A 20,726-nucleotide genomic window follows, 5' to 3' on the forward strand; every position below is an offset into this window, starting at 1 on the left:
AAAAAAAAACTTGACAATATGCAAAGAGAAAGAAAGCCAAACCTAAGATGGATTAAATGAATTCAAGCTAAGAGCCAAAAGTTCTTGTGACGTTTGGTTGTGATCAAGTAGCCACCAAGCTTACGGCTCTTTGGTTTAACCGCAATGGTCATACACGAAGCTTTCTCTAGGCAATACTTGAGAACTCCGGCTCGGCCCCGCCGTTTCTTCCAACCCCATCGCTTCACTAATCTCCAAACCGGCGGTTTCTTCTCTTCACCGACTACTAAGAGGCTCACTTGTTGTTCTTTTGCTTCTTCCACTATCTTCTCTCCTTTCTCTTTCTCTTTTCCTTCTAGTCTTCTTATTTCAACCTCTATCTGTTATATTATAGACATAGTTAATATCTAATCACATTTTAGAGTTTTGAAACGCTGAAAACACTTGTTAGAATTTACTAATTTGGACTCACCCCAGGTCGCTTTGTTTGGCAGAGTTTCTTTAGAGTGTGGACGAGTTCGTCTGTCTTTACTTCACGTTCCCGGTTCTTACTTTTGCCTTTATAGCAAGATCAAAATCTTTACAAAGCCATATACTTACTAAAGATCCAACATTTTGAGAAGGCAATGATTTTGTTTGAACTTTCAAATGAATTAAAAAGCTCAAAAAGTTAAAAGAGATGACCTTTTCTAAAGGGTTTGGAGAAATATAAGAGAAAAAGATAGTCTTGTGATTGTAATGTGTGCTTCAAAGCCCATTCAAGAGCTCCGGTTGAAGCAATCACTTTGTCCACCACCACCATCACCCTATTCCCTGCCTCAATGATCTCCGCCTCCTCCTCTGCCACTTCTGTCTCTTCGCGTTCACTTTTGCCACCGCTTACAACGCTTTTGCCATCATCATCATCATCTTGTTCCTCTTCTTCTCCTTCTACTCCCTCATCTTCAAAAAATTCTTCATACTCGCTACTACTGTCGCCAACGTTTCCCTCTTCTCCAACGCCATTGTCTCCTCCGAGAAACTCGATTCTCTGATCTCTTTCTATGGAACTAGAGTCCGGTTTGAACCTGTTTGTTGAAGAACGGATCCGGACATGTCTTAGGCTCAACCTGACTGTTTTCTTGAGCGATCTGGCCATGGTTCTCTCTTTTGAATCTTGATTCTAACAACCATACATTGGTCTTGATTATCATCATCGTACATACGTGCAAGAAAAATAAATCATCAAAGAGTTGTTCCTAGGACGTGCGTACCATTAAAATATACTAATAGTCCGAACTTTAGGAGAAAAACACATGAATTAAGTAACGAATCTTTTATTGAATTTGAAGATGATCTAATTAATGCAACACACGTTAACTAGCTACATTATTCTTAAACCTCTCGTTAAATCGATCGAGTTTTTCATCCATTGTAACCATCTCTTAATTACTGAGACGAGGATTGCAACTTATTTCTCCACAACTTCTTCCAGAAATTCCCGGCTATCTTCATATCCCGTTCCACACTCTTGAGACAGCGAGCCAGAGCAATACCATCCTTCCTCTTCCCGTCCTCACTCACATGTGCAACCATCGCAAAGCCGTACGTAGCAGGCACTAAAGCCTTCACATCAACCAAAGTCTCTTCAGACATATCTATCTTCTCTTCGCATCCATAAAACCGACACAAACTCTGAATACCTCGGAGGAGCTGCCTTAATCTCAGCCTCTTGAGTCTTCAAACGAGAAAGCTTATCGCTAAACATTTCCAACACTTGTCTCCCCGCAGGCAGAATCTCCCACTCTCTAGCAGCTTCAAGTATCACCATGATTCTCTGAACCGGAGGAGGAGTTGGGCACTGATACCGAGCAGCTAGCAAAGGCATCAGAAGCTGATGCTTGCACATAACCTTTGCAAGCCAATACGTCTGTGCAAGACCAAAAGGATGAGGAGCAATACGTAGAAGACACTCCTTGTGCTCTGTCATCATCATATTCATCACCATATCCGGGGTCTTCAATGTTTTCAAGTAAGAATTCCCAACCCGGTTCATGTTTTTCGTCTCCTCTAACAAAAGTCTTGTCCTTGCTCAAGTGCAATAACCCGAAAACCGCCAAGATATTGAGGCATAGGTTCATAAGAATCTCTCCAGTGCTCTGTTGAAACGCAAGAACCTCGGTTTCATCAACCGTACAAGGCATCTTTGTAGTATAAACAGCCTCTGCCTTAAACTCACTTCCTTGAGCAGGATAAATCCCAATCCCTAACCCATAAGCACGAACCCAAGCTCCAAGAGGATAGTTCCCAACAGAGTCATAGTTGAGAGCAGCAATCATATGCAGAGTATACGGTTTCAGCTTGTTCTGAATACGGTTCAGAGGAACGTTCTCAACATCATTCGACCAAGCAGTATCAGTAACAGTAGCATTGTCGGTAAGGAGATAGCCAAAATCTCGGATATCGCAGTTAAACAGAAGCAACTTGCTTAAGTTACCAAACGTTTCATCGGAATCTGATTCCGTCGTCTCCCACCAGTTAGGTATCTCGGAAACAGGTGTCACCATTTCAAGACCGTCGATTACTTCACAGATCGCCTCACCAGTGGTCGTTGTCTTCACGAGAGACGCGATTTCGGTGTAGGACATTGACGCGACCTTCAAGAACCTAGAACAGAGAGTGTGATCTGTTTCGCAGAGCTTCGCCGAGTTCGTCGGTGACCATGACATTCCCATTGCAGCTGGTATCTGCAGTTTCTGATTCTCTGGGAGGTATTCAACTGAGACCCTCTGTACTGGGAAATGATTATTCCAAGATGTATGTGTAATGGCCCAGATCGGAGATAGAGAAATCACCATCACTCAATTCGTCGATCTGTGATTCTGAAGCTGATCTTGCTCGGTTTCGAATTGATTCGGCCATTTTTGAGGGAAGGAGAAGGTTAATTAATCGTCAAGGTTTGGTAGTGAAGGAGTAATCGAATCGTACTTGTATTTATAGGGAGACGTCGAAACAGAGCATTATTTAAGCCGTTAAAGAGACAAAATGGTCATATTGGGGTTTCCCGAAATACGGTCAACGACTCTGGTTTCAAGGCTAATTAATTCTTAAATCATTTTCCAGTTTCCAATTATAATTGCAATTATCAAGAGACGGGTTCCATTACTCTCCTATGATTTAATTTTGATTCTATTTAATTAACTAACCTTTTGTTCTCTTTATAACGTTTGTTTGTAACTTGTAAAGTTAGAGTAAGCGTTTACCAAATTACTCTCGAAAAACACATTATTTTAGAAAAATACTGTATTGGTTTTCACCCCTTCATATGAACAGAAATCTAACACAAATCATCAGTCTTTACCGATTAATATCCGTTTACAGAACGGGGGAAAAAAAAAAGCGCATTTACATAGGCAAACCACACAACTAACTTCTCGACTAATATGTCTCCTTTCGTACATTAATACCACAGAAGAGAGGCAACTTCGTAAAAAATAAAAATTAAATTAAATGAAAAATGGATCTTTTGTTTGTGTTACGACACATTTTCTTCAACAATGGTCTCCAGCTGAGGCTTCTTGGATTTAGAAACAGAGATCCGATGAATAAACTCCGCCGCCGAGAAATCTTCAATGTCTTCCAGGTTCAGTAGCTTCGCTCCCGAGGACATCAGCCTTACGTCATCATCGTCTTCCTCCTCCTCCGGAGACACTCTCCTATTGTCACAGCTTTTGGCGCGTTTCTTGCCGGCGAGGAAGAGCCGAGCCATATCGGAGGCGTTGGCTGCGGAAGCGACACGCGTCATCGGGAATGCGACGTAAACATGGCATCCTCCGAGGTCGATGTCATCGTCGGCGGCGAGTGGGGTGAATTTCCGGCCGATCTTTAACGATTTGGCGTCGACCAGGAAATGGCTTGGCATCTCCATCATGAGCTCGGCTGCTTTCGTCGGAGCGTGGATGTCACGCACTCTACAGTCGGGGAGAATCACTTTCGCCGCCGCTGGTGATGGTGATGACACAGACGATGTCGTTTTGCTTAGAGCGCATGAAACGTAGTTGCCCATTGATCAAGAGATCGACGTTTACGAGTGTAGGACGAAATCTTGATTTTGAGAGGATCGAACAAGACTACTGAAACTTATATATAATCAGTTACCAGGGAGAATTAGTGATTTAAATTTTTTATACAATACTATATAATATATTAGTTACCAGATAATGATTTTAAAAAATTTATACATAAATAAACAGAAGTTTCCGTTAGTATATGTTGAAGATGGACAGCTTAGCAACTTATACTAGAGGTTGACATTGGATAGTTGAATCCGCGTCTTTATTACTTTATACATTATTTAGCCGTATTTTCAGAAGTTTTACTTTATCTCCATGTTTACTCTGCGTGCGTATAATAAAAAGAAAAATGGTAATGAAGGCTTATCAGTTCGTTTTTCTTAAACGATAAAATAGGTCAGATTTCTTTATGGTACAGCTTCGAATTTTGATTGAAATATTTTCATAAGTTTTCTGAAAGAAATAAAATTTGGTCGGGGCGTACCCTAAATATCACGGTATGATACTTTAAACTTTGACGGAACATCAATTATATTTATACCTGGAATGTTTTGTTCACACAGAGTTATCAAATCAGAATAATTTGGATGATAATAATAAAAGCAATAATCACGTAGGCTCAAATTATTTTAACTAGGAAAACACATTAAAGCGCTGAGTCAACGTAGCTATGATTAAACATTGCCAAGAGACGGTGACAAAATAACATAAAATAAATAATGTCAACAAGAGATTTAGAGGCTTAAAGTGTGGAAGGAAGGACGGAAATCTTATTTTATTGCTTACTTCCAGTTGTAATCTCGTAGTTTTTAATCATACGATTTAATAAAATACGATTTTTTCTAAATACAATGATTAATTCAAAATTTTACAAAATGTTTTGCTAGTTATAAGTTAAAACTAAACAACGCGTGTGACATATGCCCACCTCCATCACTCCATGAACACCTGTATTTTCAGGGTTTTTTTCTCAAAGTTTTTTTTCACGGCTCTTTTCATAGCGCAACAATTTTGGTAGAGATTATTGGGCAGTTCGTATTAGACCCATTGAGAGCCAAGAAGTTAAAACTACTTTTCTATTAAAATTTCTAAAAAAAATAAAGAATAAAGTTACTTTTGATATGTTGGGATCTAGTTCCATGAATCAGTAGACAAATAAAAACTTATAGATGAAGAAAAGTTGAAGAATAAAATTTGCCTTAACTGAAAGTTGACAAGGAATATTGTTTTCTTGTTAGACCAATTGATATAAAGAGAATTCACTAATACACAACTTATGCAAATACATGCCTTACTGGCCTTCGTTAACACACGTTTTTTTTATGCCAACACACAATTTAAGATTTTGATTATAATTCTCAAATACATACATACTACATAGTTATTTTTAAAATAAAAAAACCAATGCACTCGCTTACGTCAGTATAAAATGAAAAATCCAGTATCATATCAAGTTATCAAATTTCAATTAGTATATGAAATGAGATGTTATACAAAAAGACGAATACAAAAAAAAGTTAATGAAAATTCCGTTTCCTATCACTTTCTTTGAAAAAAAAAATACTACTCTTAAAACAGTCAATTAATAAAGACTTTTTGTTGTGTTTTAGGAAAAGTAAGCAACAGAGAGACCTAGTAGCTTCAAGAATCTCACCCACCATAATTCCAAAACAATTCAAAAAGAAAAAGACAATCATTAAATATCTCGAATTCTGTGTGCGTCATTATTCTCCATCACATCAAACCGGTTATACAAATAAATCAGACTAGCGTAAGCAAATTCCACTTAGAAATCATCGAGAGAGAGATTGAGAGAGAAAAGAGAGAGAAATGGGAAAAGCACGTACGGTGGGCGTGGGAATGGACTATTCTCCGACGAGCAAATCGGCTCTCCGTTGGACGGCGGAGAATCTCCTAGAAGATGGCGACACCGTCATCTTGATTCATGTTCAACCTCAAAACGCCGATCACACCCGCAAAATCCTATTTGAGGAAACCGGTTCACGTATGCACAAAATTACTATATCTTCATATATTTAAAAGAAAATCGTAGTTGGTTTTGATCATTTAGATTAGTTATTATTATATTTTTGCAGCGTTAGTTCCTTTGGAGGAATTTCGAGAGGTTAATTTCTCTAAACAGTATGGACTTGCTTATGATCCGGAGGTTCTTGATGTTCTTGATACACTCTCTAGGGCTAAAAAGGTATTTTGCACTCTCTCGCTTACTACAATTGTTGTTTTTGGTCGTCGTTCAAGGTTTTTTTTTGGTTAAAGGGCTTTCATTAATAAAGAAAAAAGGATACATTAAAAAAAAAAAAGCATAACTTACCCAACCCAAACCGGGCATAACCCGCACTGGTTTAAGAGAATGTTGTTTTTTTGTTCAAGTTTTTATTTTCTTTGTAATTGGTTTTCCTAATTAAAGGTTAAGGTGGTGGCAAAAGTGTATTGGGGGGATCCAAGGGAGAAGCTTTGCGATGCTGTCCAAAATCTAAAACTCGATTCCATTGTTCTTGGCAGTCGAGGTTTGGGTTCTCTGAAAAGGTAATATTGATATTCATATAGTCTGGTTTGAAAATTTTCGGATTTTCATTATATAAAGGAAGCAGGAGCTTTAACGATCTTGATTGTTAGAGTTTTTTTTAATTCGGTTTGAATTTTTATTTAACATTATTATAGTGACATTTTTCTAAAAGATATATGTTCACATTTTATTTCCTCAAAAAAAAAATTATTTCCTCCGTTGGATTTCCATTCTTTAAAAAAAACTAGTAAACCCGTGTATCATTATTCAGTTTTAGTTTTTTGATTATTATTATTATTTTATTTTTTTTGTTTGTATCATCTTTAACATTCTATAGAATTGAGAAACCAATTAATTTAATAACACTAGAATTTTGTAGAAATGTAGATGCATTCAAATTCAATTAAACCCTCTCGTTAAACCTTTAATTTCAGTTCATTTTTTGCTTACAAAACAGACACACGTATATACAGCAAAGGGGGGATTTGGTATTGATTAATCAGTAAGTTCATTTTCTTTTTGTTCTTTTTGTAGGATCTTGCTGGGTAGTGTGAGCAATCATGTGGTGACAAATGCAACATGTCCAGTCACAGTTGTTAAGGCCAATTAACTAAAGTCTATTGTTCTTTAAAGCTTGGACCGTAGTAGTTACGACTTATGTGTGGTGTTAATGCATTAGTCTATCAAGAAATTAAAGTAAAATGATATTTGTTGTTATAATTTCTTACTTTTTATTTTGATGAAAGAAAAAACAGAACACAGAAATAAATTTCTTTTATAATATTTCACTTTTGATAGAGAAATTAGTTGGAAAACCTAGGATACTAGTTGAAATACGTTCTAGTTGAAATACGTTCTAGTTGAAATAATTAAGCTAATGGATCAATAACATTTAACGACTCGGCTAAACAGTTTGAGGGAATTTGATGAGGGCTAAACAATGAAGGCGAAAGTTGGAATTTTGTTTTGGAAGGAGGAAAACCCGTCGGATAGAAATATGGAATTGGCCGTTACTCGTTAGGTGTAAACACGAAAAGAAAGACACGATAGCAACCTTAAAATGTTGATTCGGTGAGATTAGACACTGTTGATGAGATGATTCATAATGATTGTGTGAGCTGAATCGGGCTTTGATCGGAGTGGGCTTATGAAAATTGAGTGTATCCATGGTCAAAACTGAGAGTCTATGCGTTTTGGGTCCGATAATAAAGTGCTCAGACCCTATGAAATATTTTCTCGTAAGGATTTCATTTTGGGTACAAAAACCTTCAAAATTTACGCTCTTCGATCCAAACGGGAAACAATCTGGTCCGCCTTGGATTGGTTCATCGAATTTTGCACCATAGTCATAGACCAGACCATTTGCAATTGCGCCATTAACTGGTAGGACCGTCCAGAGTTTTGGAAGCCCAAGACGAATGAAAAAATGATATGTACTCCATATGTTTCAAAATTACTTTTAATATATAAATATGTACATATATATATATATAATAATTCAGGTGATTATGAAAAAAATGTAAATTAGTCACATAATATCTATTTATCCAATATATTAATTAACTGCATAGAAATGTGAAAACAAATAGTAATCCGAATCTTATCTAAAACAAGTAGTGATCCGAATCTTATCTAAACAACAAGAATAATTGATTAAGTTATGTGTCATTCTAAAAGAATAACAGTTGAAAAGAAAATTTTGGAAACATATTTAATTTTGAAACATAGAAAATATATTTTGTAATAATTTTTATATTCAAAAACCTAAATTGAATATTTTTTATTTTATTTGATGAAGCGCGTCTAGAATTTCTTAAAATTTTCTTCTACAGTATCAACTTTGGTATTTACAGTTGTGGAATGAGCTGTATATATATTTGAAAATATAGTAATAATCAACCAATTAATTAATATTTAAATCACTAATGATACATTTCTTTATAATTGATATTTTATTTTAATTTATTTAAGATTCTTAGTCATTAGCACAAGCTTATGTAATAAGATAGCAAAAGACATTAATTTAGATATTAAACTTTAAAATCTTTTAATAAAAAAAAAAAAAAGCTTCTTTGATATTATAGACTATTTTATATTTCATGTTTATAAATAAACCAATAATAAAACTAGGTGATGCCAGAGTACTGATTTAAAATTAAAAAAAAAAGTATGTAATAAAAATTTTAGATTTGTTTTTATATATGAATCCTTTTAGTTCAATATATAAACTGTTAATAGGAAAATATTTAATAAAAGTTTCTATGTTAACAATTTTTCAAAGTAATATTTTTTTTATCTTAAGTAATTTAAAATAGTTGTAAACTAAAAGAGATAAAGGTGCTTGTTTAACTGGTTTAAGTTCATCCTCAAAAAATGAATCGACCAAAGATAGAAAATAAAATTTCTCCTAAAAAAATTAAGTTTCCTTAGATTTAATTTTTAGATATATTTGGTTCACCCTCAATACACTGTACACAATGATAATAGCTACTATATATATAGATCCCTTTTAAATCTCTGATAAGTATTTGAATTAAATAAAATTAAGCATTGCCTTTTAACATATAATATTACCCACTCCAATAGCAATCATCCATATTTTCCCTTTTATTTACCTTTTATGAACTAATTTATATATTTTTTTAGTTATCCTTATACCACCCTTTTCCATATAAATGCTGACTAAGTTGTGAATTAACCAATAACAAACAACATTGCAAAAAGATCTATTTTTCTTTGGTGAAGAACAAAATGAATTATGATGGTGGTGGAAGCGCAGGCAATGGACAATGTACTTCGCCAAATGCCAAGAAGAGAGAGAAGAGAATTTGTCATCGCCACACTCCTCAACAGATCCAGAGACTTGAAGCGTAAAATCTTTATCAACTCTTTACTACGTTCGTAAGATTATTGAATTTTTGTATTATAATAATTATTTTTGGATTTCTTAAAATTGAATGAAGTTACTTCAAGGAATGTCCTCATCCAGACGAATCACAACGACAACAATTATGCAAAGAGCTGAATCTTGAGCCGGATCAAATCAAATTTTGGTTTCAGAACAAAAGAACTCAAAGCAAAGTATTTATCTTAGCAAATCTTTTCAGAAAAACAATCTTATAATTTATTTCAACGAACTGTATTTTATAAAAATAATGTTTTCATATGATAGGCTCAAGATGAAAGAAACGCTAACATATTGCTTCGTGGAGAAAACGAAAAGATCCAATGTGAGAACGATGCAATGCTAGAGGCTTTAAAGAATGTGATTTGTCCAGCTTGTGGCGGTCCTCCTTTTGGCAGTGACGAACGCGAACACAATCTCCAAAAACTGCGTTTGGAAAACGCTCTCCTCAAAGAGAAGGTAACCATCAATTTATTCCATTTATCTAAACTCATCAAATACTTCACTGTTATATTTTTCTGGATATATGTTTGATGTGTCATCAATTTTTTTCATTTAAAATTTACGAACAAAAAATGGTATACATCATCAATTCTTGACCACTAAAATGATATTCAACTATTTGAAACAAGATGATATAAATTATATATATATATAAAGTAAATTGATTGTGTGGATATACATATAAGATAATTCGTTAATATTTGTTTTTTCTAAAATAATTCGTAAATATTTATAATATATAGTGAAACGATGGAGTAACATAACCATGAAAATTGCAAAAACAAAAATTCTAACAGATCATCCGTAATATATGTTCTTTATAGCGTGACAAAATCGCCAGTTTTGTATCCAAGAACAAACACCAACAAATCATGGTGGAGTCATTCGCTCCTGCTCAGCAAATCGTTGATACTCGCACCTTGTACGGAACAACTAATCCAAGCAATCTCTTGTTCGAGCCACCAAGCTCACTAAGACCACCAACTTCTCAAACCATCCAACCACAACCACTACTATCCCATATGGATATACCGCGACTGACTGAAACCGCGGCAAGCGCGGTTGAAGAGCTCAAGCGCCTGTTTTTTACCGAAGAAGCTTTTTGGGTCAAGTCTTCTGTCGACGGAACATATGTGATTGACCAAGAAATGTATGAGAAGTTTTCGCACACAGTCAAACGTTTCAGGAACATGAGTGCTCGCGTCGAGTCTTCCAAAGATGCCACAGTGCTTCCTATAGGAGCAACAAATTTGGTCGAAATGTTTTTAGATTCGGTATGTATTCTATCATGCATCATAAAATATTTATTAGGATTATGTTGATTAGGCGTGAACTTAAGTGGTCCATTTGCATTTGATATCTGATTTCCAAAGATTATTTTTCCTATATTTTTTTGTTTGCCGAAGTCATTTTAAATAAAAATTTAATTAAAACTTGTTTACTGTAGGAGAAATGGAAAAATCTTTTTCCAACGATCGTGAACTCGGCCGTCACGGTTCATAGGCTCGGATCCCAGCTTCCCATAAAAGAAAACTGCAATGTCGTGCAAGTGGTGAGAAATCTATTTTCATTATGGAATCAAAAAAATGTTATCAAAAAATTATTTACATTCCGTTTCATTCAGTTTAAAGATATTCAATTTGAGTTGGTTCGAGACGGCACAATTTCAGTTTAGAAATACATTTTAATTGAAACTAGGTTGTTTGTGTGAATTTTCTCTAAGTTGGATCACAATAAATAGAGTTTTTCACCCCTGAAATATGTAAAATCTGATTTGATCTTAGTGTATATATATGACCATATATGGGTTTTGAATGTGAATGAAATTGATAGATATGGGAGCGTATACACATTCTGTCGCCGCTGGTGCCACCAAGAGAGTTTATGATCGTCAGGTGCTGCCAACAGATCGATGAAGGGCTCTGGATTATTGCTGACGTGTCGCACAGCATCGTTAACTTTGACCAAGTCAATCCTTCTTGTTATAAACGTCCTTCTGGTTGTCTCATACGAGCCTTGTCCAATGCTCATTCCGAGGTGTCTCCCATTGCTCGATCGATCTCATCACAAGTGTCTTATCTTCTTTTTTTTTTTTGGGATCAAAGCTCACGAAAGTCTATCTATATATTCTCGTAAAACTATACATATATACATTAAGAAGTTGTTGAAATATTGCAGGTAAAGTGGATAGAGCATGTGGAAGTGGACCACAAACCCGAAACACATCGGATGTATAGAGAGCTATTATGTGGCCGTTCAGGCTATAGCGCAAAGCGATGGATCGTTGCGCTTGAGAGAATGTGTGAGAGGATAGCTCTCTCCTCCATCCTTACCATTCCCGCTACTGACTGGAGCGAAGGTACATATATATGATCTGTCACTAACTTTACTAATCAATTCTTGAATTTGTGATAGTGGAAAAAAGTTATCATTATTTTTTATCATTTGAGTTGAATGGAATAATTGTTTCATTTTGATGATAGTTTCAATTTGGTTTGGAAGATAAAAATCGAAAACGCTAGTTAATGTTTTTTCTTAGTTTTCTATAAACGAAATTATGAAAAAAATGTGAATCTAAATATAAATGACAATTAAACGGAAGTTTTTTCCTAAAACGAAATAAATGTACTAATTAAAAAACAAAAAAAGAAAAAGATCTACCCGTTTCTATCTAAATATATTATTCCAATAGAGTTTTTACGGTTTTACAAATTATAAACAATATATTCGTAAACTAAATGTTGTGCCCACTTATTTTTGTAAATTAAAAAAGACTAGGACATAATATATATAATGACAGAAGTTTTTCTTGATTTATCTGGTCTTGTGGTGATTCTAGTTTTGAAGTTCTTTAAGAAAATGTAAAATCAAATGGATTAAGGTCAGGTCCGGTCAACCACCATTTTTATTGGATAAGCCCTAATTAAGGTCATAGTTCAATTTTCTTTGATAATCAGTTTTTATCATACTAGTTGCGACCTGCTAAAAAAAATGTTAAGATGGTCGGATAATTTTGTTTATCTCTACATTCTAACCTTAGGACATGCAACTGTACTGACCAATATATACCTACATCTAGGAAACGGTCAGGGCTTTGACTAACACAACTTATGTATTATACATCGATCATTTAGTTGTACCACATATAATTTTTGTTTTTTTAATAGATATATAATTTGATTAAAGATGAATGTACGTGTCGTAGTCTCCGAAATATAATCTATTCCAAAGACCTTAGATCTTTGATGAATCTCTGATGTTATTGATAAAGTATAATGTTTTTGGCAGCTATAAATACGGGAGAAGGAAGGAAGAGTGTAATGAAATTAGGGGAAAGAATGTTGAAGAACTTCAACGACATGTTGACCATGTCCGGGAAGGTTGACTTTCCTCAACACTCGAAATGTGGAGTCAGAATCTCGATCCGGATGAACATGGAGCCCGGTCAACCAACCGGTTTAGTTGTCAGTGCTGCGTCTTGTCTCTCGATCCCTCTCAGCCCTTTGCAAGTCTTCAACTGCTTGCGAGACAACAACACTCGTCATCAGGTTCTTTTTCTTCTTCTTCTTCTTCATCTGCATATATACATCATTATGGAACTGAAACTTTAAATTAGGACTGTAACTGACGTAAATTAAATTCACTATAAATCGTTTTAGTAAGATTGCGGTTCGTGTTCAGTTTTTACTCAATATGAATAGGGTATTGTTTGTGAATAGCTGAATATACATAAATAGTAAATTATAAAATATCTCTAATTTTCGAAGTAGTCTTGTTTCAGAAAAAGAAAATTCTTTAACTTGGTTTAGAGTTTCGCTTTTGACATTTCAGATACGGAAATTAAACAAAAAATGATGATGGACCAATGGTCTGAAACATCTATGTAATTATTCAAAAAAGACATGCATGGATACTTAAGCTTTAAATTCGTTTTTAAAAAAAAAATCTATTATTGTTGTCTTATGTCGTTTATTAACAACAAACCACGTTTGCATGTAACAGTGGGACGTTCTTTGCTATGGAAAAGTCTCTGAGATCGCTCGCGTTTTCACCGGATCAAGTGAAACCAACTACCTCAACATTCTCCGGGTATACATACATTTTCCTTAACGGCCAATTAATAAATATTTGATTATACATATAACTGTACTAATTTTTAAATATATACAATATTAGCCTCCACGAAGAGAGGATATTGCCATAAGTATGGCACAAGACTCAGACAATGACAACATGTTAATGCTACAAGACTGTTACATGGACGCACTAGGAGGCATGATAGTGTACGCTCCGCTCGACGAGACTACAATGAATATCGCTGCTTCCGGCGAAGTCGACGCTTCCAAGATTCCAATCCTTCCCTCTGGTTTCACCATCTCAGGCGACGGCCGGCGATCCATGGCGGCTGAAGACGGTGGTGTTGGTCATGACGGTGGGACTTTGCTGACGGTGGCTTTTCAGATCCTTGTCTCTGGTAAAATCACCAGGTCGAGAGAGTTGAATGAGAAGTCAGTGGACACAGTGAGTAGTTTGATCAGTGGTACTGTTCAAAAGATCAAGCTCTTACTCAATTGCCCTCATGTCTGATAGTCTGAGTGAGGGAATATTCTCTGCATGATTCTCTTTTTCTTTGTTTAAGATATTTTTATATTTATGTCTGGTTTTGGATGATTTCGATTGGTTTTGGATGATTTTTCAAGGACAAGATTATTATGGATTTTATTGTTTTGGACCTTTTGCTCGGTTATAACAATTTTCCCGATATTTTGAAAGATAGATGTTTGATAATCATATGCAATGATGTAGTCATTTTTTAATAACTTAAAAATTTGATGAAATTATTGTATGAAACAACATCTCTGAAGTTAGCTAGGTGTATTGGTATAAAATAAAACTATGAAATGGGAAATTTAGTAATTTATTTTTTTTTAAAAAGCAAAGAAAAATATAGAAAATTTACAGACAGGAAAAAAAGTTGACGGACATGGAAGATGTCACGTGTAAACTTGTAATTGGTAAAGAGAGAACAATGTATATATGCGCGGTCACAACACGCATCGTCACTTCATCACCACTACTCTTCTCAAAGGCCAAAACTCTCGTACGCCTATAAATATATCTCTGCTTTATTTCCATCATTTCTCTTGATTTACGTTACAATCTTTGTTTTTGTTTTCTGGATCGGAAGCTCAATTCGATAATCGAAAATGGCTGCCACAACCGAGAATCTCCCTCAACTCAAATCCGCTGTCGATGGCCTTGCTGAGATGAGGTTCGCGTTCGGATTCGATCGTGTTTTTGTTTTTCATTCTCGCTTCCTTGATTTAAAAAAAAAAATGTTTACTCTCTTTTCTGTTCCCGAAAATTTGTTGGTTATTGATTTGGACTCCTATATGTGAATTTTCGTGATTATTTGGAGTGATCTGCTTTTGTTTCAGTGAGAATGAGAGGAGCGGATTCATCAACCTCGTTTCACGCTACCTGAGGTTCGTCTTTCTCTTTACGGCTTTCAAAATGATGTAATTGTGGATGTGTACTTCCGTATTTCGATTAATTTGTTGTTAAATGTGATGATCAAACAACATCGTTTTACTTGGCTTTTTTCCGGTAAAGTTGCTTTCAATCTGAGTTTACTAGTTGGGATTGAAATATGATTGGATCTGGATAATAGATCTGGGTTGTTTTCGACGTTGTTTACGTAACGGTAGACTAATTTGGTCACTGATTTCATATGAATTTGAAGCGGTGAGGCACAGCACATTGAGTGGAGTAAGATCCAGACACCGACTGATGAAATCGTTGTTCCTTACGAGAAAATGGCTCCCGTCTCTGAAGGTATTTTTCCATCTTCACTGATACCGATTTTTTAGAAGTTTTTGTTTCCTGCTTGCAGTTTCTTTGTGATTCTAAAACGATGTTTTATGTTTACGAAATGATGTAGATGTTTCCGAGACCAAGAATCTGTTGGACAAACTTGTTGTGTTAAAGCTCAATGGAGGTCTTGGGACAACTATGGGGTGCACTGGCCCGAAGTAAGCCTTTTTTTTATTTGTCTGTTGTCCTCAGTTTTCATCCAATTGCGTAGCTGCTCTCTCATAGTCTCTTTGAAATTTCAACTTCATTGTTAAACATGAAATTTGTTTTTGCATTTTTTGCCCTGTATGGAGATCTATTCGCCATGTCATCCCTGTCTTTGGACTTTCTGGTTGTCTGTTCTCTTTTTTTTTTACGGTAGAATTTTCTTTTCATTGCTAGTGGATGTAACATTCAAAATGAAGCTACTGAAAGTGAAGTTTTGGTATAGCAAGCATGTAGTAGTCATTCCAAGATTCAGGAAGTGCAGAAATTATATCTTGCTTTTCTCTGTGCAGGTCGGTTATCGAAGTTCGTGATGGTTTGACATTTCTTGATCTGATTGTTCTCCAGATTGAGGTTCGTCAAATTCTTTATTACTCTTCCCAAGTACATTCTTCATGTTTCCTAATCTAATCCCCAGTTATATTGCTCACCCACAGAATCTCAACAACAAGTATGGCTGCAAGGTTCCATTGGTTCTCATGAACTCGTTTAATACACATGATGACACACAAAAGGTAATTCTATTTCACTGGGGATCACATTTCTTCACTTCTAAATTTATGTTTGGCTAACTGTGCTTGTCATATTCAGATTGTGGAAAAGTACACCAACTCAAATGTTGATATTCACACTTTTAACCAGGTTTGTGTTGTGGATGCATATCAAATTACAGCTAATTAAAATATTGTTAGTATTGAAAAACTGACATCAGATCTGAACTAATTATGTTTACTTGGATTTTCTAGAGCAAATATCCCCGTGTTGTCGCAGATGAGTTTGTGCCATGGCCCAGCAAGGGAAAGACCGACAAGGATGGCTGGTATGATTTCATTTTCTCATACAATCACACAGTACTATCCACTAACTTTTACATATTTTTTTCTTCTTTCTTTGGCCTTCTTGTGCTCCATGAGTTTGTGCATCAAAACTATGAAATGTTTCATTCTGCTCTTAAATACTGAGCAGCAACAGAAAACAGACTCACTCAAAACAATTTCGTGTTTACTTTGGTCTTGATAATTTTGATGGTTTTTGTTCCTTTTCATATTAAGTCACATTAGATCTTCTTATGCAAGATGGAACTGGTTAATCTCCCTACGTGAAGAAGTATCATAACTGAGATTTGAAATTGTAATGTCTTGTGCTCTCTGAGACCAGTCAATGATTGCAGAGAAAGAAGCTTTTGTATTTGTTTTTTTTTTTTTGAATCTACAAGTTTTTCTGAATTCTTTTAGATTTAACAAATGTCATCCGTCTGCTGGTTTACTATATGCTGTAGTCGTCATATAATTTGTTTTGTTGCCCTTATTTGCGGTTTCATTTGAGATTACGGTTGCCTTTGAAGATATTGAATATCTTCTGTTGTTTATCAGATCACCTACTAATGATTTATCTTTGTGAAGGTATCCTCCCGGTCATGGTGATGTATTCCCATCCCTCAAGAACAGTGGAAAGCTCGATGCTTTCTTATCGCAGGTTCATTTTTTAATGCATTCGACTACTGTTTCCCCCAGATTTAAGATTGATGCCCATGTTTATTGAAATTTGTTTTTCTGGGTCTCACAGGGTAAGGAATATGTGTTCGTTGCCAATTCAGACAACTTGGGTGCCATCGTTGACTTAAGTATGTCCTTTTCTGCTCATTCTTGTTTACGCATAATTTTATATGTATATCAGAAAAATTTACATGAAATCCCATACTAACTTCCTTGCTTGTCTCGTATTGGTCTAATTGCTGCAGAAATCCTGAAGCACTTGATCCTGAACAAGAACGAATACTGTATGGAGGTTACACCCAAAACCTTAGCTGATGTGAAGGGAGGAACCCTCATTTCTTATGAAGGAAAAGTTCAGGTAAGTTCTCAATTGTGTCATTTCTTGCTTAAAACGTACAGTTTCTTATGCATCATTATTTAAAAACTGCTAATCAGATTTGGCTTTTATCTACTGTTGATTATGTTTGATTTTGTAGATGCATTTTTATTGCAAAAAACGTGTATCAATATGTATGTCTATTAGGTTCCTAATACATAACAAAATGTCACAAATCTCAACTCTTGATCTTCTTAGTGCTACAATTTTCTTTTGTTACTGAGGAACGTAACTCGTTTTCATGACCTCTAAAATTTATTTTTCTGGTGTATCACAGCTTCTGGAGATTGCTCAGGTTCCTGATGAACATGTAAGTCCAACATGAAACTATTGTAGCATATTCATTAGGGTTGTGGGAAAGGTTGTGATTTGAGCTTAGTTTTCAAAATAAATTGCTGCTCTTCCAAACCCTTTTCTCTGGGGAAACTGTAGATTTGTGTTTGTGATTTCTGCTTGCTTCCATTTGTATCAGCTGTTTAAAAGAGTTACTGCGTTCATGTTTTGATCCTTGTGGTAGGTCAATGAGTTTAAATCAATTGACAAGTTCAAGATATTCAACACAAACAACCTGTAAGTAGAACATGTCCTATAATTTCCAGAAGATATAAACTTATTTGTAGACTTTAACTGTGTAAGTTTACAGATGGGTTAACTTGAAGGCCATCAAAAAGCTTGTGGAAGCTGATGCACTTAAAATGGAGATCATTCCAAACCCAAAGGTGCATGCCTGGCCTATTTCGTAGTTTATGATTTTTGCAATTTTCAAAAAGACTGAAAATCCTATTCAGGAAGTCGATGGAGTCAAAGTTATTCAACTGGAAACTGCAGCTGGTGCTGCAATAAGGGTAATATGCATGTCCTAGTGCCACAATTCAATATATAGAGCGCTCACTATATTTGACAATTCAAAGTCTTCTTTTAAGTCCATTTTGTTGTGCGCTTCTCTGTCTTAAAACAGTTCTTTGACAATGCTATCGGTGTTAATGTACCTCGCTCACGGTTCTTGCCAGTGAAGGCAACTTCAGACTTGCTGCTCGTCCAGGTAAAGACTTACACCATACTTTTTAAAGTGGAACAGTGTAACACAGACATCTTTTGTAACATATTTTCATTCTTCCACAGTCTGATCTGTACACCCTAGTTGATGGCTTTGTCACCCGAAACAAGGCGAGAACTAACCCCTCAAACCCATCAATTGAGTTGGGACCCGAGTTCAAGAAGGTAAAAGAAGGAAAAATCATCTTGACAAGTCCTGTTTGGTTCTCTAAACATTGCCTCATAAAGCCTCACTCAGTGTATCTATATATATCTTTCTTAACAGGTGGCTAATTTCTTGAGCCGGTTTAAGTCCATCCCTAGTATAGTGGAGCTCGACAGCCTTAAGGTGTCTGGTGATGTCTCGTTTGGCTCTTCCGTTGTTCTCAAGGTATATACATATGTAAATCTGTTAAAAGTCCATAACAAATTAGCTCCCGAGGATGTGTTCACTGTTGACCTAATAAATACTCAAAATGGTTCCCTTTTGGTTTTCCAAGGGCAATGTGACTGTGACGGCAAAATCGGGGGTAAAAGTGGAAATCCCGGACGGCGCTGTGCTCCAGAACAAGGTAATTCTACCCAAAAAGAATTGATGTTTTTTCAGATTGTTCTTTTACACTGCGATTTTGGTTCAGATATAATAATAAAAAAAAAAAAACACAAGTGGAATTACCAAACATGTAGTTTAGGTTTTATGTCGAGGGGTTTTATCCGGTTCAGCTAAACCGAGTGGGAGCATTCTACGTCCTTTATTTAACTTCTTAACTTATTTTGGAGATTAAAGACTAAAATGTCCCTTGTGTTATTTGCAGGACATCAACGGTCCCGAAGACCTGTGAATAAGGCAGTGAGAGTCTTCTTCCCTTTCTTATGGAAGACCGAAGACATATCGTGATACTTATACCCTTATATTGTGAAAAGATCAGAGAGTCACAGAACGTTTATGAGTAAACTAATAAATGATATTTCGTTTTGCAGAAAAGTATTTTCCACCATGGACTTTAATTAGTTTATGCTCTCTCAAATCTACAAAACAAATAACAATTAAGTTTGAGTTTATTCTGGTCCTTTCCATTCCACAATCCTTTTCTTTTTTTCTTTCGATAATTGACTAATTATTTCCACAATCATACACTTTATTGAAAATAGACCCGCATAGGCTCTTATATTTAAGCTTTAGAACGCTAATAACATTCTAATAGCAACATTCAAGCAATGTGCTTCATTAATAGGAATACAAATACCTTATGACATGTTTCGGCTTGCATACGTTTAATTTCTAGATTTAAGTTGAGAAGTAAAATTAAAATTAAAAAAAAGGCTGAGAAGTAAACGTAATCGTATACTAACTTAAAAACTGAAATAAACTATTAATTATATACAACATATAGGGTTATGAAAGTTCATTCCGGCACTATTAGTAAATAATTTATGTACTATTATTTTTTTATCATTAGCATTTCATGTTAACAGCAATCTAATTTTTGCTTATGAATTGTAGAAACACATAAATATAGTTAGTAATATATCGATTAAATAAATGCAAGTATATACACAAATCTACACATATACATTCTAAAGCCACATACATTGTATTTCATATGAATTTAGCAACAAATCCACCATATATGAAGTAAAAATCAGTAATATATATGAAGTACTCCATGAATAAAATACATACAATATATACGAAGTCTTATACACATATATACGTCATGCAACAATTATACCTATAATGTTCTAGAGGCGTTGAACGTTCCACCTGATGTCCACAAAATGGAATTTGTCTATAATATCATCGTATACTCACAAGATATTAACTAAAGTACAATTTGCAATGTTCCCTCGTCTATTATCTAACAAATGACGTTTGTTCTATTATACAAAGAGATAAGGGGAAAGTGGATCCCCTTCTCTATATACAAAGTTTTACACACAACATCAAAACATCAATCATATTGTCGGCAAAAGAAATATCAATCAAATTCAGATGCATATATACGTGTATTAATTCTTAATAGTAATCAAGCAAAGCACACAAATTATATCTTAATGGTTTTGTTTCTAAATTCTTTTGATACGGGTCGACGTTCTAAAAACAACATGTACGCGTTTTAGGTATATAATATATTTTTTATCAGTATATTTAGACAGATAATATCTTCTTTTCCATCTTTTCTCAAATCTAAACGCGTTAAATGCATTCTTCTGAATTTGTTTAATTAGTTTTAGCCTCTGCCTTGTGGACAGTATAAGTATTGGTAAGTTGCTT

At 35.1% G+C, this 20,726-nt stretch overlaps 5 protein-coding genes across 5 annotated transcripts; 3 read left to right on the forward strand and 2 right to left on the reverse strand.

Annotated features, from left to right (window-relative positions):
* Positions 1-62: 62 nt before the first annotated feature.
* Positions 63-1,117, reverse strand: LOC18023371. The gene is made up of 3 exons (XM_006408256.1): positions 664-1,117; positions 452-537; positions 63-359 (listed from the first exon to the last, which is right to left on the reverse strand). Exons 1-3 carry the CDS (start codon positions 1,115-1,117, stop codon positions 63-65), a joined length of 837 nt encoding a protein of 278 aa, XP_006408319.1.
* A 2,376-nt stretch (positions 1,118-3,493) lies between these two features.
* LOC18023372 lies at positions 3,494-4,024 on the reverse strand. The gene has a single exon (XM_006408257.1). It carries the CDS (start codon positions 4,022-4,024, stop codon positions 3,494-3,496), a length of 531 nt encoding a protein of 176 aa, XP_006408320.1.
* A 1,770-nt stretch (positions 4,025-5,794) lies between these two features.
* Positions 5,795-7,341, forward strand: LOC18023373 (universal stress protein PHOS32). The gene is made up of 4 exons (XM_006408258.2): positions 5,795-6,036; positions 6,128-6,237; positions 6,460-6,578; positions 7,093-7,341. The coding sequence occupies exons 1-4, from the start codon at positions 5,862-5,864 to the stop codon at positions 7,166-7,168; spliced, it is 480 nt and encodes a 159-aa protein (XP_006408321.1). The 5' UTR covers positions 5,795-5,861; the 3' UTR covers positions 7,169-7,341.
* A 1,968-nt stretch (positions 7,342-9,309) lies between these two features.
* Positions 9,310-14,188, forward strand: LOC18023374 (homeobox-leucine zipper protein HDG8). The gene is made up of 10 exons (XM_006408259.2): positions 9,310-9,428; positions 9,522-9,639; positions 9,731-9,922; positions 10,291-10,740; positions 10,914-11,018; positions 11,300-11,503; positions 11,645-11,825; positions 12,755-13,014; positions 13,469-13,555; positions 13,643-14,188. Exons 1-10 carry the CDS (start codon positions 9,310-9,312, stop codon positions 14,051-14,053), a joined length of 2,127 nt encoding a protein of 708 aa, XP_006408322.1. The 3' UTR covers positions 14,054-14,188.
* A 348-nt stretch (positions 14,189-14,536) lies between these two features.
* Positions 14,537-19,533, forward strand: LOC18023375 (UTP--glucose-1-phosphate uridylyltransferase 2). Its single transcript, XM_006408261.2, has 21 exons — positions 14,537-14,567; positions 14,655-14,738; positions 14,905-14,952; positions 15,210-15,301; positions 15,408-15,498; positions 15,838-15,898; positions 15,982-16,059; positions 16,136-16,186; positions 16,291-16,364; positions 16,948-17,020; positions 17,111-17,168; positions 17,286-17,398; positions 17,694-17,726; positions 17,934-17,986; positions 18,060-18,135; positions 18,205-18,261; positions 18,375-18,458; positions 18,539-18,637; positions 18,738-18,842; positions 18,952-19,023; positions 19,267-19,533. Exons 2-21 carry the CDS (start codon positions 14,674-14,676, stop codon positions 19,291-19,293), a joined length of 1,410 nt encoding a protein of 469 aa, XP_006408324.1. The 5' UTR covers positions 14,537-14,567; positions 14,655-14,673; the 3' UTR covers positions 19,294-19,533.
* The last annotated feature ends 1,193 nt before the right edge of the window (positions 19,534-20,726 follow it).

Source organism: Eutrema salsugineum, unplaced genomic scaffold, assembly GCF_000478725.1.
Source record: "Eutrema salsugineum unplaced genomic scaffold, Eutsalg1_0 scaffold_13, whole genome shotgun sequence".
NCBI classification, from domain to species: domain Eukaryota; kingdom Viridiplantae; phylum Streptophyta; class Magnoliopsida; order Brassicales; family Brassicaceae; genus Eutrema; species Eutrema salsugineum.